The 19,972-nt window shown below is 26.9% G+C and overlaps 1 protein-coding gene across 1 annotated transcript; it reads left to right on the top strand.

Annotated features, from left to right (window-relative positions):
- Positions 1-14,834: 14,834 nt before the first annotated feature.
- On the top strand, positions 14,835-19,611 carry LOC145833120 (leukocyte elastase inhibitor A-like). Its single transcript, XM_082940321.1, has 3 exons — positions 14,835-15,047; positions 15,191-15,826; positions 19,369-19,611. The coding sequence occupies exons 1-3, from the start codon at positions 14,835-14,837 to the stop codon at positions 19,609-19,611; spliced, it is 1,092 nt and encodes a 363-aa protein (XP_082796447.1).
- The last annotated feature ends 361 nt before the right edge of the window (positions 19,612-19,972 follow it).

Raw genomic sequence — 19,972 nt, 5'->3', positions numbered from 1 at the left:
TCAAACGTAGTGTTTTTACTGTTGACTAATTCACGATTTTCAAATAAATATGAAAAAATTATGCAAATTGTATATTGGAATGCCTAATATTATAAATAAGTTATCACCAGCTTTCTAATTAACTTTGCAAAGCCTTTGTAGATTTTTAATTAAAAACGGAAGTGAATAACTTTAATGTGTTATCTTCGCAGCTTATACCTAAAAATCCATACATCGCTTCTTTACTAACTAGTAATTTACTTTTTTGTCCGCAGGGGGCGGTATTACTCCACTCCCTGATTATTATAAAGCGTTTGGATGTGCAACAGAAACTCTGTTAAACTAAGTAGAACTACATTAACCCTACGTAGTAGATAAGAAGCTAATACAGTGGTTTCACAGTGTGTACCTGTGCACACTAGTGTGCATAGAAATAATTTTACTGTGCACTACAAGTTTAGTGAGGTGAAAAACCGTTCTATATTACATTTATTTTGAAAATATCAAATAACAAAATTTCAAATACTAATAATTTACTAAGACATAAAAAAAAATAGCGTATATTTAATTTATTCAACAAACGCTGAGTTATCTGAGTATTAAAGATTTAAAAGTAAATATGAAGCAGGCTCTCCTAACAAAAGTGAACCACGTTGTTTAGATAAAAGCGGTTCTAGTTATACGAATAAAAGTGAAACAAGTTGTATGGATAAAAGTTAAACCAGTTACTCAAATTAAGGCTGAACCAGTTGTTCAAATAATGTGAAGCCAGCTGTTCGAATGAAAGTGAAACCAGTTTTGGAGTGAAACCATTTGTTCGGGTGAAGATGGAGTAGAATATTGTTGTTCTCTTTTCGGAAGCACCGGAATTATAAATTTTGTGTTATAATTTTTGTGTTTTTATGTTAATTTTAAACTTTAATTAGTTAAACTCAGTTTTTTTCATTTTTAATGTACAATTTTGGTTTATTTTTGTCTTTTTGTTGTATGTCTTTCTGTATAAGTGGCCTAGGTTTTGATTCCTGGGTCCATCGTATGACAATAAACTTACAATAATAATTTATTATTATTTCAAGATTTTTTTTGTTCAGGTTTAGTTTCCTGTAACTTATTGCAAACAGCTTTTGATGTTAAAGACTTTATCGATATTTTTTCTGCAGTTTGTTTGTAAAATAAAATTTAGGTTATCTAAATAAGCTTTTATTAAAAATAAAATTTTTGAATTTATGTATTTATGAAAAAAACAAAATTGGAAGTATTTCTTTTTTGTCTGATTAAATTTAAACTTCAATACTTGCTTAAATTTACCGAAAATCAAAATAAAAATTTTATAACTAAACTCAAGTTGAATTTATTTGTTTGAGAATTACTTAGTTTATAAATAAGTCATTAATACTAGACCGATATTTCTCACTAAACGCTATATTTTTAAACAACATACTTTTTAACATCAGTCATTTACTTAGATAACTTGCTTATTTTGTTATGGAAAATAGTATTAGTTTTTTACATTGCTATTATTCAATTAATTATATAAAATCTGACTGTTTATTTTACTTTGCTGATATATGTTATTAATTTTTTTTTTAGTTTTACAAAAAACAAAACCTTACTAGCTTTATGTATAAAATGATCAAATTGCAACATTTTAACGTTTTAGTAATTTTTTCATTACTAATTGCTCTGGATATGACTTTAAACTGTATTCTGGTGTATGACTCGAGATAACCGAAAGGTTTTTTCGTACACCAGGTCCTTGGACCAAATATTTGAGCGCGTTGATTTCGTTCAATAAACATATTTATATTAAATAGAGTGAAATGATTTTAAAAATGTATTAGACATGGTTCACACTTTATTTTTAAAGTTATTTTATATTTACTAAAAAAAAACCAGCTAATAAAGACATGAATTTGATGAAAGTAATTTAAAATTTATAGTTGAAACTATTGTTTTAATTAATTGATTTTAATTCAACTATAAAACAGCTGTTCATACAAAAACAAACTTCAATTTCCATTTAAAAAAAGTTGTGGTATCAGCTTCAAACTTAGTATAGATTATTAAATTATCAAATTTATATGACTAACAATATTTTGTTGTTAAATTCAGTTTTTAATACAAGAAATTAAACATAATAGTATAAAGAAAGATATTGTTCTTATAATGCAATAGGAAGCGCGAACTATTACAAATAATTTTAAATCAAAGAGCTACTAGAACTAAGAACACTAAACTTATATCAAATAATTAAGACGTCAACAGTATTTATTGTTAAAATTTACGCTATCCATACTTGTTTTTATTTCAAAAAAGTATTAAAATAACAGTTTATTTACTAGCAAATTTACTACACTATATAATATACTTCCCACAGATCGACAAAATTTAGCTCATTAGCGCCAAAAGTGTCGTAAAAACTATATTAAGCTTTGAAAAATTCAAAAATATTTTTGAAAATTAGTTATTTTATTGTTGTGATTCATATATACTTAATTTATATAGTTAAAGCACTCTCAAAATATGTAACCTATTATAAACTAAACCTTATTCATAATGTATATACTGTACATCTGAACATATTGCATAAGAAAATTTTAAAATAGTGAAAACAAATAAGGGACTAAGAAAAACAGTTGAAAGAAAAAAATTTCTTTTTAATTTTATTTAACTAGAGAATAGGGTTTTTCATATAATATCTTACTACATTAAAGTTTGTGTGACTTAGATAAATAAAACCTAATGAAAATTTTATTAAAAATCATAGTTTATCACGTTGATCAACTAAGACAAACCTGTTTAGATGATGTGTCTTTTAAATATTTTTTTAATATATTTGTAGTCTGTGAGACTCAATTGCAAAATCCCATAAGTTTTTTTTATTACATTTTATAATCAGGCTTGCCACTTTACCTGGAAACCTAGAAAAGCCTGGAATTTCACAATAAAGGCAAAAATAAAAATTCGAAAAACCTGGAACTTGAGAAATTTTTACATGTTAGGTAGAAAAATTTTGAAAACTTGCGACATCTACGTAAAAATAAATCAAGGTTTATTTATTTAACAACTACTCTTTTATATCATTTTAATTTTTTTATTTAGTTTAAGTAAAACAAAATGACTGTGTCAATTTTTCATAAATTTTTCACAAATTTAATTGTCACTTTATATACAACAAGTTATCTAATACATGGTTTTTTGGTAAAAAAAAACTAACTTTATGTATTTAAACTATAAGTTATTAATAGAGTATAACTTGATAAGTAAGTTTATAAAATTAACACTTAGTTATAAAACCATACATTAAGATATTTTACAAACATATTAAAACTGACCCTTTGTTTTAACTCGGCGAAAATAGTTGATTAACGTTATGTCTAGAGGAGATACTCTGTATGCTTATAATGGTATGCGTATAAAAACTTAAGGAGTAAAATAAATAGTATATAACAGTATTCTTCTTTCTTATTTTAATGCTCTTTCAAATATGCTTCCACAGCAAGTTTTCCCTATAAAATAGCTTGTACTTATCATTCTGTTTCAGTACAACTAGTAATCACTGACTTTATTTGAATTATTCACCTTTACAGCTTTTGTAGTAAATACAAGTCATTCATAGTAGTTCTTCTGATTATGAAAATTTGTTCATAACTTTAAATGTTATTGTGTGTGCAGATAAAACTTTACAAGTAGTAAAAATACATTTTCGTATCTATGGTGGTTTTGTTTGTTTATCAGTATGTTTTAGTATCTATTTACTGTTTTGTCAGGGCTGCAACACGCTCTTTTTATTTTTTAACGAGTTAAATCAAGTTAAATCAAGTGCAATTAGCTTACAAATGTTTTTATTTATTCTATTATTTTATATTTATTTTATATAATTATTATATTTATTCTATTATTTATTCTATAATTTTAGATCATTCACACAAACATTATTAAAAATTTCAGGTAAAATTTTAAACTGTTTCTCACAATGGACGCTCTTTTCAACGTCATGTTCGAAATGGTGAAAGTTTTTCAAATGGAAACGATCTTTGCTACAATCTTCTTCATCATTGCATGCCTCATCCTCCGAATCCTCTACAAACCATTGAAGTTCCTGGTGAAAACCACCTTCCGGATCCTGGAGTTCCCCCTCGTAGTCTTCTGTCAGATCGTGATCTGCATTTTCATGTTTCCCCTGGCTAAAGTGCTTTACAGCAATCCTGGATACGTGATTGTGCTTATCAAGTACGGGTTTCATCTAGCAAGCAAATTGTTTTCGAAATAGAATACGCTCTTGTGGAATTTTGAGCCCAAATGCTGTTGGGCTATTTAGTGATTTTGTTTTAAATTAAATGTGAATTTTTATATGATCGATCATTAAAGTTTCGCTAAACTATCTACGAGTCGTTGTTATATATTGTGAATAATATTCAAGTGAAAGTTTGTAGAGGTTTAATAGTATTATGTAAAAAAATCGTTTACTATTGTTTGATAAAAATTAAAAAAAGCGCTTTAAATATATGGTGCTTAGACCTGGGTCACGACAAAACATTTCGGTTATCGAGTCTTACACCACGGATACTTTTTACCGTCTTGTCCAGGACAAGACATTAAAAAATGCAAGTCAACACTGTATATCGAAAAATCTTTTAATTGTTTTTATATTGGAATACATCTTAACTTTGAAGTATTAAAAAATAATTTACTTATTTAAGTATAAATTATAGATGCTTTAAATTAAGTGTATTTTGAGTATTCTTCAGTATCGAGTTTGTTCAAAAATTTTTGCTTTCCGCGATCAGCTAACTTCTTTCAGTTATGTACTTAGATTACTGAAAAAAAATTTTTTATAGAAATCATAACTGCCTTTTAGCGCCTTTGAAATCTTTTACAATCAATAAAAGTTAATGTTTCATACTAATTTATTTATCAAAATATATATATCTAAAAACAATGCATATATGAAATAAAAATGAGTTTTAATTATTTGTCTAAATAAAAAAGAACTTATAGTAAAATATAGTAAGAACTAAGAGTTTTATTGAAGTTAAGATTTGTGAAAATACTGATAGTAAATACATATACTGAAAATTTTAAATACTGATTTTGTTAGAAAGAAAATAACAAGAAAGGATTTAAAAATTAAAGTAATTAAGTTTCAAACTGAATTTAGCTACATCATACTATATTTTATTTTTAACTAGTAACTATTTAATTTTTATCTGCTATCTGTAAAACAAATAAAAACTAAAAAAGTAGTCATATACTTTAAATGTCGTGTCATAAAAATTTAACCTTCAAGATTTTTGTCCTCTACTCGCACAACTGAGCCTCGTTTTTGGCGAGGACACCTGCAGCCAGATATGCTAGCACGCAGATTTGTCGTGTTGAATTACAGCAACGAAGTCTGTTTACATTCATGGTTATGGTTAAGAATCTGGACTACCTCTACACTATGGAAGTTGCAGCAAGGATTAATGAGAGAGAAGTTAATTAGCTGCGTTTTGAAGATTTAATCTGAAAGTGCTTACATTTTATTTAAGGATAATAATTTTGCAAACTAAACCAGTAATAGCAGTAATAAAATAGTAACTACGTTGTAACAGTGAATGGTTACAAACCTAAAAAACATAGTTACCTCCTATTCAAAACAACGAAAAAAAATAGCTCGTTAGCGCCTAAAGTGTCGTGACGAATCAAAGTGATCATTGCGAAGTAAAAAAAAATATTGCAAATACCTTATTTTATGGTTGTGTTTCATACATAGTATTTGGTTTAAATTAAGTTCACTCATAGTCATTTATCAAGTTCTTAAATGTTTAAATGTATTAGATCTTATTTACAGTGAATAAATTATACATTTAAATCTGATTCAAACTGGTATTCAAAATAATTAAATGCTTAAAATAAATAGTTAAAAGTGTAAAAATGAACGATGATTAAAATACAGATATTTATAATTCTAATAATTTTGAATTTTTAGTAATATTATGTTATAACAAATTCTATTTCAACAATTTGTTAACACTGTGTTCTTAATGATTAGACCTAATAATGTTATTTCTGAATTTGAAGTACTTTTTTAAGAACTAGTTAAGAATAGTTTTAAAGTTTACTAAAATATGGCTGTATGTAGCAAAAGTGTTTTTTTTTATTAAAATTTCCCTCAATAAATATTTGATTTGTTTTGTTTTACATTATTACACAAACCTCTTTATGCTTATCAATCTTCAAGCAAAATTTTTGACATGAGGGCCACTTCAAAATATTATAAAAACTGTAGTTGTCTTGTAACGTTGTAAAAATGCAGAAAAATCTGTATTTTATTTGAACAACTTTTTTAACATTTCTTTAGTTAGTAGATAAAACATAAAATGAATTTTAACTACTTAAATGGTTAATAATAATTAAAATTTTAAGGTTTGTGGGTCTAAAATCAGTATGAATTTCAATTCGCTTGATGTCAGTATTTTCAAAAAACTTTGTGAAAGCAATGATGAAAACAAGAACATTTTCTTTTCACCACTGAGCATTTCGCTCGCTCTTTCCATGCTACTAAAAGGATCTAATGGCGCAACCAAGATGCAGCTTGAAGAGGCACTAGGAATTGTGAAGGATGTAAAACTTCTTTCAAATCTTAAAGAGCTGAGTGGTGTAGTCAATTTTAACTCCGATGGTTTGAAAATCAAACTTGCTAACTCTGTCTTTCCATCAGATAAGTTTCAGATAATCCCAGAGTACAAAGATGACATGCAATCTGCTTTAAAATGCCAAATTCAGTCTTTGGACTACAAAAACCGTGCAGAAAACGCGATAGCTGTTATCAATTATTTTGTTGAAGGTTGTACTAATGAAAAAATTAATGAATTATTCAGTAAAATGAGCCCTGATATTGCATGTGTTCTAGTTAGTTGTATTTATTTTAGAGGTGATTGGTATGACATGTTCAAGTCCCGTTACAGAAAAGATTTACCATTCTATTGTACCGATAAAAAGACTTCTATTGTTAAAATGATGGTAAAAAAGGATTATTATTCGTTTCTTTCAGATGATGAAAAAGAGTTCAAGTCTGTAACAATTCCTTACAAGAATCCAGATTTTAGTATGCTGATAATTTTACCCAACGGAAAATATGAATTGGAAAGTGTAATCAATAAACTAGACAAGAATACAATCGAAAGCATTAAAGACGGTAAAAATTTCAGTAGAGAATTCGTTTCGCTGAGAGTCCCAAAGTTTAAAATCGAATATGAAGCAAATTTGAACGAAATTCTGCGTTCGTTGGGAATAAAAGACACTTTTGATTCAGCAAATGCAGATTTTAGTGCAATGTCTGAAGATGCTCTGCAACCAAATGGTAAATTTCATGTGTCCGAAGTAGTTCACAAAGCTTGCATTGAGGTAAATGATGAAGCAACTGAAGCTGCTGCAGCAACTGGATTAGAATTGGTTTATGATTACGAAAACGTTTATCTGAAACCAAAAAAGTTTGTAGTTCAATATCCATTTGTGTTAATGATTTTATACAAAAACCAAACTTTGTTAATGGGAAAAGTTACTTCATTGTAAGATTTCATGAGTCGTTACTTTCTTAAATGTTTCTTGTTTTGTATTTTTTATAAATTAGTTGTGTTAGATACTATGCATAATTTTCATTAAGCATTTTGTTGGTTTTAGGTTTAATCTCTCTTCTCATGTGTTTATACATGAGTCGCCAATAAATTAAACACAAGAATTAAATGATTACTATTGTAATATATCAATTGTTATGTAAAATGACAGTTGATTAACTTAAAAATTAAAGAATCAAAATTCAAACTAAACTTTTCATTTTCTTCACAAGCCAATATCACAATTAAAATATTGCTCAGTTATAAAGTTTAAATGTTTGTTTGAAATATTTCATGAAATTTAGTTCAACAGTTTAAACTTAAACTATCTATTTTTCAAGAAGCAAATAATACCATAATACATATAATACTAAACAAAGTAGTAATTTTTAAGTATCAAAAATGATTAAACATATTTTTTTTCCAATCCTAGTTTTTTTTCTGTTGACTAATTCATGATTTTCAAATAAAATATGAAAAAGTTATGAAAATTGTTTATTTAAAATGCTTAGTATTATAAATAAGTTCATTATATTATTGTAAGTACATTACGAAGACTTTACAGGTTTTTAATAAAAACGGAGGTGAATAACTTAAGTGTTGTCTTCGCAACTTATAATTAAAGTTCCAGACATCGCTTCTTTACTAACTAATCATTTACTTTTTCGTCCGCAGGGGCGGTATTACTCCACTTCCTGATTTACATAAAGCGTTTGGATGTGCAACAGAAGTTCTGTTAAACTAAGTAGAACTACATTAACCCTACGTATTAGATAAGAAGCTAATACAGTGGTTTCACAATGTGTACCTGTACACACAGGCGTGCATATTTTACTGTGCACTGCAAGTTTAGGATATCTAAATAAATTATTATTGAAAGTAATGTTTTATTATGAAATATATTTAAACACAACAATAAAATTGGAAGCTTTTCTTTTTTGTCTGACTAAATATAAAACTCAATAGTTGCTTAAATTCGCTGGAAAACAATGAAAAATATTTTTATAAGTAAACACAAGTTGAGTTCATTTGTTTTAGACTTACCTAATTTATAAATAAATTAATAATACTAGACTCACGTTTCTCACCAAAGGCTAAATTTTTAAACAAAATACTTTCAAAGTTGTTTGTTTAAAACTTGTTTTTTTTTTGTTTTGAAAGTTAATATTAGGTTTTTACTTTGCTGTCATTCAACTAATCGTACAAAGTCTGACTGTTTATTTTACTTAGCTGATTTTTGTTGTTAATTTTTATTCTAGGTTATATAAAAGACGACCTTAATAGCTTAATGCATAAATGATTAAATTGTAACATTTTAATTTTTTAATTTAAGTAAACAAAATTTATTCAAATAAAATGTTAGAAATGATTCACACCTTATCTTCATAGTTATTTTATATTTACTTGAAAAAGTATCTAAAAAAGATATGAATTTGATAAAAGTAATTTAAAATTTATAGTTGAAGCTTTTGCTTTAATTCAAATATATTTTATCAGTTCAAATATAAAATAGCTTTTCAATTTCTTATTTAAAAGTCCTGTAATAATAGCTTCAACTTTAATTTAGAATACCATTTATAAAATCTAAATGACAAACAGTACTTTATTTTAGGTACAGATTTTATTACAACAAATGAACATTACAGAGTAAAGAAAATATTGTTCCAATAAAAAGCAATAAGAAACTCGAACTACGAAAACTAATTTTGAGCTACTAGAACTAAGAACACCAAATTTATATCAAACAATTAGGACTTCAACCATATTTATTATCAAAGTTTACGCTATCCACAATTATTTTTATTTCAAAAAACTATCAAAATAATAGTTTATTTTCTAACTAGTTTGATACGCTGTAGTATTTACTTCCAACAGATCGACAAAATGTAGCTCATTAGCGCCAAAAGTGTCGTAAAAATCATAGTAAGCTTTGAAAAATTAAAATATTGATTGAACATCAGTTCTTATACGGTTGTGTTTCACATATTTTGAAGTTGTTTTATTTAGGCCTTCTCAAAAACATTTATTTAGCGATATAAACTAAACCTTATTCTTTATGTATAAATTGTACATCTAAATATCTTGCATAATAAAATTTGAAAACAGTGAAATTGAAAAAAGAACAAAATAGTTGAACAAAATAGTTGAAAGTTTAAAAGCAAAGATCAGGTAAAAAACTACCCTAACTTTAAACAAGTTAAAATAATGAACCCGGTGTCATTTTTTACTTAATCCTGGTTGTTTTTAAATACTAATGTTTTTATGTTTTTATTTACAAAGGATTTTAGAAAAACCCTCTATGCTGCTATTGTTACTTAAAACAAATATAAATAGATTATTATAGCTTATAGTTTATGTAGTCAGAAGCTATGGAGACCTGTAAAAGTTTTACAGACATCTATTACCAGTATACTTTACTTTAAAGAAATTTTACTATAAAAATTTAACTATTTCATGCTATTTTTGAGGTGAAGCATCTTCAAATGTTATATAAAAATTTTAAAAGTTGTAAATATATCAGTACAATTAAAAGCTTCAATGAAAAGTAAAATTTAAAAAGTCTTTAACTATTTAACTATTCAAGCTAAAACATAAAATGTACAACTTGTACAAACACATTTAAAAATCTCGATAATACATAATATTTTACTTTTCAAGGTTAGTTGGGTTTAAAATCATTATGAATGTAAATTCGTTTGACGTCAATCTTTTTAATAAGCTTTGTGAAAGCAATGATGAAAACAAGAACATTTTCTTTTCACCACTGAGCGTTTCGCTTGCTCTTTCCATGCTGCTTATAGGTTCTAATGGAGCAACCAAGAAGCAGCTTGAAGAGGCACTATGAATTGTGAAGGATGAACAACTTCTTTCAAATCTTAAAAAGCTGAATGATGTATTAACTTACAACTCCAAAGGCTTACAAATCAAGCTTGCTAATTCTGTTTTTCCTTCAGAAGAATTTGAAATTGATGCTAACTACAAACGTGACATGGAATCTGCTTTTAAAAGCCACATTCAGTCTTTAAATTACGAGGAGAATGCAGACGAATCGAAAAATATAATCAATAAATGGGTTGCAGATTGTACTAATGGAAAAATTAAAGATCTGTTTAGCGACTTGGATCCTGATACTGTATGTGTTTTAGTTAGTTGTATCTACTTCAAAGGTGATTGGTATGATAAGTTCAAGTTTTGTGACACTAGAGATGCTCCATTCTATTGTACCGAAGAAAAAACATCTACTGTTAAAATGATGAAACAGGAAAAGTACTATTCGTTTGCTTCATTTGATGAAAAAGGGTTCAAGTGTGTGGAAATTCATTACAAGCAAGTAGATTTCAGAATGCTGATAGTTTTACCTGATGAAAGGTTTGGATTGAAAAATGTGATCGAAAAACTTGACGTCCAAACTATTGAAAGTCTTAAAGACCCTAGTAGTTTCAGTGAAACGCGAATTTTGTTGAAAATGCCTAAGTTCAAAATCGAATTTGAAGCAAGCTTGTACGAAACTCTGCGCTCGTTGGGAATCAAAGACGCTTTTGATGAGAGAAAATCTGACTTAAGCGCAATGTTTGCAGGAGATTCAAGACTTTTTGTGACTGAAGTTGTTCACAAGGCTTTCATTGAGACAAGTGAAGAAGGAACTGAAGCTGCTGCAGCAACAGGAATCGCAGTGGGACGTGTTAAACAAAGTTCAAGAAGTTTTCCAAAAATCTATTTCACAGTTGATCATCCTTTTTTGTTCATTATTTTATACGAAGACCAAACTTTGTTCACGGGAAAAGTTACTTCATTGTAAATTTTCATAACTAGTTATTTTGTGAGCTTTATGTATTTCTAAGTTGTGTTTAATGCTGTGCAAAGTTTTCGTTTGAGATGTTTTGATTAGGAACCGGTTTTCTTTCTGTACTCCTGCTTTTGTTCTCATATTAATAAAATAAGTTCAACTATTGACTTGTTTAATTATCAATGCTTAATGGAAAACTAAATAACTTATATAATAGATAAATAGTACAAATATAAAATAAAAGTTTTAATTTAAAAATTGATGTATCAATTTGCAGTTCCTCACAAGGTTCTGACTTTATTTATATATCATATTTAATGCATACTATATCTGAATATATTGTTTTATAGCATTTTCTTATTTACAGTTTTATAGCAATTTATTTGCCAGTTTATAGATTTTTTCTGTTAGCTAAATGTTTTTCTAAAGTAATCAAATTACTTTTAAGTACAAAAACTTGAACATATGTTACAAGAGTTTTTACGAAAATAGTTCAGTATTAAGTTTTCAATAGAAATAGTTGTAAGTTTCTCGTTCACAAATCTCGTTCAAATTAATATCACTTTAGAATAATAATTGAGGTAAATGATGAAGCAACTGAAGCTGCTGCAGCAACTGGATTAGAATTGGTTTATGATTACGAAAACGTTTATCTGAAACCAAAAAAGTTTGTAGTTCAATATCCATTTGTGTTAATGATTTTATACAAAAACCAAACTTTGTTAATGGGAAAAGTTACTTCATTGTAAGATTTCATGAGTCGTTACTTTCTTAAATGTTTCTTGTTTTGTATTTTTTATAAATTAGTTGTGTTAGATACTATGCATAATTTTCATTAAGCATTTTGTTGGTTTTAGGTTTAATCTCTCTTCTCATGTGTTTATACATGAGTCGCCAATAAATTAAACACAAGAATTAAATGATTACTATTGTAATATATCAATTGTTATGTAAAATGACAGTTGATTAACTTAAAAATTAAAGAATCAAAATTCAAACTAAACTTTTCATTTTCTTCACAAGCCAATATCACAATTAAAATATTGCTCAGTTATAAAGTTTAAATGTTTGTTTGAAATATTTCATGAAATTTAGTTCAACAGTTTAAACTTAAACTATCTATTTTTCAAGAAGCAAATAATACCATAATACATATAATACTAAACAAAGTAGTAATTTTTAAGTATCAAAAATGATTAAACATATTTTTTTTCCAATCCTAGTTTTTTTTCTGTTGACTAATTCATGATTTTCAAATAAAATATGAAAAAGTTATGAAAATTGTTTATTTAAAATGCTTAGTATTATAAATAAGTTCATTATATTATTGTAAGTACATTACGAAGACTTTACAGGTTTTTAATAAAAACGGAGGTGAATAACTTAAGTGTTGTCTTCGCAACTTATAATTAAAGTTCCAGACATCGCTTCTTTACTAACTAATCATTTACTTTTTCGTCCGCAGGGGCGGTATTACTCCACTTCCTGATTTACATAAAGCGTTTGGATGTGCAACAGAAGTTCTGTTAAACTAAGTAGAACTACATTAACCCTACGTATTAGATAAGAAGCTAATACAGTGGTTTCACAATGTGTACCTGTACACACAGGCGTGCATATTTTACTGTGCACTGCAAGTTTAGGATATCTAAATAAATTATTATTGAAAGTAATGTTTTATTATGAAATATATTTAAACACAACAATAAAATTGGAAGCTTTTCTTTTTTGTCTGACTAAATATAAAACTCAATAGTTGCTTAAATTCGCTGGAAAACAATGAAAAATATTTTTATAAGTAAACACAAGTTGAGTTCATTTGTTTTAGACTTACCTAATTTATAAATAAATTAATAATACTAGACTCACGTTTCTCACCAAAGGCTAAATTTTTAAACAAAATACTTTCAAAGTTGTTTGTTTAAAACTTGTTTTTTTTTTGTTTTGAAAGTTAATATTAGGTTTTTACTTTGCTGTCATTCAACTAATCGTACAAAGTCTGACTGTTTATTTTACTTAGCTGATTTTTGTTGTTAATTTTTATTCTAGGTTATATAAAAGACGACCTTAATAGCTTAATGCATAAATGATTAAATTGTAACATTTTAATTTTTTAATTTAAGTAAACAAAATTTATTCAAATAAAATGTTAGAAATGATTCACACCTTATCTTCATAGTTATTTTATATTTACTTGAAAAAGTATCTAAAAAAGATATGAATTTGATAAAAGTAATTTAAAATTTATAGTTGAAGCTTTTGCTTTAATTCAAATATATTTTATCAGTTCAAATATAAAATAGCTTTTCAATTTCTTATTTAAAAGTCCTGTAATAATAGCTTCAACTTTAATTTAGAATACCATTTATAAAATCTAAATGACAAACAGTACTTTATTTTAGGTACAGATTTTATTACAACAAATGAACATTACAGAGTAAAGAAAATATTGTTCCAATAAAAAGCAATAAGAAACTCGAACTACGAAAACTAATTTTGAGCTACTAGAACTAAGAACACCAAATTTATATCAAACAATTAGGACTTCAACCATATTTATTATCAAAGTTTACGCTATCCACAATTATTTTTATTTCAAAAAACTATCAAAATAATAGTTTATTTTCTAACTAGTTTGATACGCTGTAGTATTTACTTCCAACAGATCGACAAAATGTAGCTCATTAGCGCCAAAAGTGTCGTAAAAATCATAGTAAGCTTTGAAAAATTAAAATATTGATTGAACATCAGTTCTTATACGGTTGTGTTTCACATATTTTGAAGTTGTTTTATTTAGGCCTTCTCAAAAACATTTATTTAGCGATATAAACTAAACCTTATTCTTTATGTATAAATTGTACATCTAAATATCTTGCATAATAAAATTTGAAAACAGTGAAATTGAAAAAAGAACAAAATAGTTGAACAAAATAGTTGAAAGTTTAAAAGCAAAGATCAGGTAAAAAACTACCCTAACTTTAAACAAGTTAAAATAATGAACCCGGTGTCATTTTTTACTTAATCCTGGTTGTTTTTAAATACTAATGTTTTTATGTTTTTATTTACAAAGGATTTTAGAAAAACCCTCTATGCTGCTATTGTTACTTAAAACAAATATAAATAGATTATTATAGCTTATAGTTTATGTAGTCAGAAGCTATGGAGACCTGTAAAAGTTTTACAGACATCTATTACCAGTATACTTTACTTTAAAGAAATTTTACTATAAAAATTTAACTATTTCATGCTATTTTTGAGGTGAAGCATCTTTAAATGTTATATAAAAATTTTAAAAGTTGTAAATATATCAGTACAATTAAAAGCTTCAATGAAAAGTAAAATTTGAAAAGTCTTTAACTATTTAACTATTCAAGCTAAAACATAAAATGTACAACTTGTACAAACACATTTAAAAATCTCGATTACACATAATATTTTACTTTTCAAGGTTAGTTGGGTTTAAAATCATTATGAATGTAAATTCGTTTGACGTCAATCTTTTTAATAAGCTTTGTGAAAGCAATGATGAAAACAAGAACATTTTCTTTTCACCACTGAGCGTTTCGCTTGCTCTTTCCATGCTGCTTATAGGTTCTAATGGAGCAACCAAGAAGCAGCTTGAAGAGGCACTAGGAATTGTGAAGGATGAACAACTTCTTTCAAATCTTAAAAAGCTGAATGATGTATTAACTTACAACTCCAAAGGCTTACAAATCAAGCTTGCTAATTCTGTTTTTCCTTCAGAAGAATTTGAAATTGATGCTAACTACAAACGTGACATGGAATCTGCTTTTAAAAGCCACATTCAGTCTTTAAATTACGAGAGAATGCAGACGAATCGAAAAATATAATCAATAAATGGGTTGCAGATTGTACTAATGGAAAAATTGAAGATCTGTTTAGCGACTTGGATCCTGATACTGTATGTGTTTTAGTTAGTTGTATCTACTTCAAAGGTGATTGGTATGATAAGTTCAAGTTAAGTGACACTAGAGATGCTCCATTCTATTGTACCGAAGAAAAAACATCTACTGTTAAAATGATGAAACAGGAAAAGTACTATTCGTTTGCTTCATTTGATGAAAAAGGGTTCAAGTGTGTGGAAATTCATTACAAGCAAGTAGATTTCAGAATGCTGATAGTTTTACCTGATGAAAGGTTTGGATTGAAAAATGTGATCGAAAAACTTGACGTCCAAACTATTGAAAGTCTTAAAGACCCTAGTAGTTTCAGTGAAACGCGAATTTTTTTGAAAATGCCAAAGTTCAAAATCGAATTTGAAGCAAGCTTGTACGAAACTCTGCGCTCGTTGGGAATCAAAGACGCTTTTGATGAGAGAAAATCTGACTTAAGCGCAATGTTTGCAGGAGATTCAAGACTTTTTGTGACTGAAGTAGTTCACAAGGCTTTCATTGAGACAAGTGAAGAAGGTACTGAAGCTGCTGCAGCAACTGGAGTTAAAGTGAGTCGTGTTAAACAAAGTTCAAGAGGTACTAGAAAAATCTATTTCACAGTTGATCATCCTTTTTTGTTCATGATTTTATACGAAGACCAAACTTTGTTCACGGGAAAAGTTACTTTGTTGTAAATTATCTTGACTAGTTAATTTGTGAGCTTTATGTATTTCTTAGTTGTGTTTAATACTGTGCAAAGTTTTCGTTTGAGATGTTTTGATTAGAAACCGGTTTTCTTTCTGTACTCCTGCTTTTGTTCTCATATCAATAAAATAAGTTTAACTATTGACTTGTTTATTTATTAATGCTTAGTTGAAAACTAAATAACGTTTATGATAGATAAACAGTTCAAATATAAAATAAAAGTTTTATTCAAAAACTGATGTATCAATTTGCAGTTCCTCACAAGGTTCTAACTCTTATCTATATATTATATTTAGTGCATACAATACTCTGATTATATTGTTTTAATGCATTTTCTTACTTAAATACTTAGTTAAATAGTTAGTTAAATAGTTAGTCAATAACTTAGTAATCAACAAATCTTTTTATTTTAAGTTATGAACGAAAATAGCACAAAAGTTACGAAAGTAACAAACAAATGACATTTAGTTAAGGCCCCAAATAAGAACTATTACCAAAACACTTAAATAAGTTATTTATAAAAAAGGAACTTAAGGTCTTAATGATAACTTTTTAGTTTGTTTTATAGCCATTTATTTGCTAGAGTATTAATTTTCTCTGTCAACTATGAATAAATGTTGAATAAATGTTAATTTTCTCTGTCAACTTTGAACCTCTGTCAACTAAGGATAAGTTTATAATTTATTTATAAAAATTTATATAATTTTTTAAGGTCTAAACTGTAAAAAATAGTATTACTTATCTAAAACAATTCTTGAACGTACATTAAAAACAGAGTTTTAAAACTTAAATTTTTACATCCAAATAATCACAACTTTTTGAAAAAGTTGCTTATTTTTCATCGCTGCCAGCATATAGTATATGCTTTTTAATATTTCTAGTACTAAACTTCATGTACTTCTAAGTATTAAATTTGTTGAACAACCTTTTCTGTTGTTCTAGAGTTGATACATATTAAATTTGCTAGTTTTTTTTTATCTTTTTTTAAACTATACGTTCCTAAAAACAATTACTTTAATAGCTGTTATAAAATTACTAATTTGGACTGACATAAAGAGCTAAAAGTTTTATCAAAATAGGATAGTTCTTTAAATCAAATTCTGCGACTATTATACTGAAAAAAACTCTAAATTTCACTTTTGAAAAACATTTTGTGATTAAAAACTGTAAATCAGTTAAAACCAAAATTAGCTAATCATAATTGACCAGTTTTAGAGTTTAATTAAGTAGTTTAGTTATAGAAAACTTGTTTACATAGAAAATTTTTATTAGTTCTCTACGATTACAATACTCTACTAATTCGATATAGCACCTAAAGTATAAAATTGCATATTTAAACTAACAAAAAATGTATTTAATTGACTTAACTTAAACAAGTATGTTTAAAAAAACATGAAATTTAAATAGAAAATATTTAATGTTTTAGCTTTTTTTTAAAGCTGATTTGGTTTAAACTTTTTTTGTTTAATCACTTGTTTTTATAATAATCATGTTTCTACAATTATGAAAAAAATTTTAGTTAGAAAATTGCTAAACTCTAAAAATAATAAAACGAAAGGTAGTTTGAAACCTACTACAATTTAAATAAGTTTTACAAAATAAATTTATGGCTAAATGAAAATGTGCACTAGATAAATCTCATCTTACTTTAATAGAAGTTCGTAGTAATGCTTTGTTCCTACATATAATTTAATTTTAATCTTTCCTTCTAAAGTGCTTAAATGCATACAATCTAGTTTGTTTCACTAACTTTTTTAAAATGACTTAAAATGTAAATTTTTTTGAATGCGAAAAATCTCTTAGTAAATAAAAACTTTTCGGTTTAAACGTTATATTTAGGACTCTAACTTCTTTTTTGTAGTTGAACAAATCAAATATTTTTTAATTTTTTGTTTAACTAATGTTTTAACCATTTGTATGTGCTTGAGTATATAAATTGTAAGCTTAAAGTTCATGTAAGGTAAACAATTAAAATTAAACTATATTTAAAACAGTAAACCTAGCTAGAAACTGTCGGTCTAAGTTTTATAACTCTAGCAAATACGACTGCTATAGTCACAAAAACCTTACTCCTGATACATTTGCTAAAATAAACGTTTAGTTTTATCAATTCCAAGCAAAATTTTTCCATAAAGCATAGGGGATGTTTAAAAGGCAAACTGTTTATTACTTTCAAACTTGTACGGTTCGATTGGAACAGAAAAATTTTGAAGTTTTAAAAGGTTAATATTGGTAATTTATTTGTATACTTAGTAGTTGTCAAGCGGATACCGAAAATTTTGCCGCTTAAATTTTTGCTTATACTTTACATAAAATTTTTTAACCGAAGTTGGGTTATTTGAAAATGAAAACATTGAACATTAAGATATAAAGTTGGTTTTATTCTACTATTAACAACATGTAAGTAACAGACTTGTAAAATTGAACAGGAATACATCTGAATGTCCGTTTTACATAAAATTGTGCCTAGATTAAATAGTTTTAAATTAAAAAACAAACAATATTGTTGGAGGTGTAACTTAAAAACTAGTTTTATTCTAAAAATATGCAATGATAATGGACTTGTAGAAATAAGCAAGGTTAATTTAAAAAAAAATTGATTAAATAGTAAAATACTAACACATTTAAATTAATCCTCACGGTATAAAATTGGTGTGACCTTCTTTTTTAGACGACAAAAATAGTAATTGAATATAATTCAACATCCGACTGAATTAATTTTAACAGTTCATTAGATTACAAACGGTCTACAAAACAGGGGCTAGAAAGTATTTCTTAATGAAAATGAACATAATTTTAGCTCACAATAGTTTAAAATACTTCAAGCCACATATTTTTAAAATACTTCGTTAGATATAGACCAAACTTAATTGCAGTGCAGATTTGATTAACCTTAAAATTTTCTTGAATTAAAGAAAGATGTGTAAGTTTAAGTAAAAATAAAAGAAAATATTCGTAAACTAAAGTTGCTTTAATTTTATCTTTTTACAGCGTGAAATCAAAAGGTAGTACTTTTAACTCTTGTTAGACCAGAAAATATTAAAATAACTTTCTTAGCTAATTGTTATAGTTTTTATAAACGTAGTTTTTTTATCTAAATGATGACAACATAATATTATTACATTTTTAAAAAAGTAGATTAATTGAATTTTTTTTGTAAACGTGAGTATTTGTTTTTTTTTTTTTTAATTATAAGTGAACAAAACAACAAAGAGTCAATTTAGAATAATATCTTCCTTTTTACTTTAATTTATCTACACAGAAGTCTGTTCTTATTAACTTAACAATATTGTCTTAATTAAATATCATATATTGAATCAATCACATTTATTTGAATGTAGGCTTAAGAAACCAACTAACTTAACTCACATATGAGTTAAGTGCAAAGTAAACTCATTTGTTTCAGATGAGTTTAGTAAATCGGAAAAAAATGGCTGATTTTAATAAAACTGCAGTGCAAGTTTTAGTGAATCTAAATGCATCTACTGGTCTTTCGCCAAACTGCATCACCGTGCGTCTGCGAGATTTGGAAACAAGGAAAGTACCATTCCCGACCTTCATGCAATTCTGTCGGCATTTCTTCTACGACCACAATTGCTACCCGTTCTTCAAGCTTGGCGGTATCCAGCACCCAGATTTTTCGTGTTGATTTTCAGCAACGAAGTCTTGTCTACCTTAACGGTTACGAACTCAAAATTGTTCTAATTTTGGAAGTTTTAGCAACACTACTTGAGGGAAATGTCGATCAGCTGTGATTTGCTGATTTTATCTGATGATGCCCTGCAGTTTTTCGGTGAAAAAAAAACTTAGCATCTAAATCGGTTGCTTCAGTTTGTTTGTTAGGATGTTATTTCACTCGCTTAGCTGTTTTAATTGGTCATGTTTTATCTATAATGTTTACAGCAGGCTTATGTTTGTGTAATTTATGTGTTCCAGCCTAATTTAAATGTTTTAGGCTTTAAGTGTTTTTTTACAGGTTCTTCACTATGAAATTAGTAGATTTGCATTTA

Source organism: Thalia democratica, chromosome 4 (genome assembly GCF_965202585.1).
Source record: "Thalia democratica chromosome 4, ktThaDemo2.hap1.1, whole genome shotgun sequence".
NCBI classification, from domain to species: domain Eukaryota; kingdom Metazoa; phylum Chordata; class Thaliacea; order Salpida; family Salpidae; genus Thalia; species Thalia democratica.
This window is presented reverse-complemented; position numbering and strand designations above follow the sequence as displayed.

Excerpts from the sequence above, each read along its gene's own strand:
- LOC145833120 (XM_082940321.1), top strand. The coding sequence starts at position 14,835 with ATGAATGTAAATTCGTTTGACGTCAATCTTTTTAATAAGCTTTGTGAA. Across the intron at positions 15,048-15,190 it reads ATCTTAAAAAGCTGAATGAT|AATGCAGACGAATCGAAAAA; the intron begins GTATTAACTTAC and ends AAATTACGAGAG. Across the intron at positions 15,827-19,368 it reads CTGCAGCAACTGGAGTTAAA|ATGAGTTTAGTAAATCGGAA; the intron begins GTGAGTCGTGTT and ends CATTTGTTTCAG.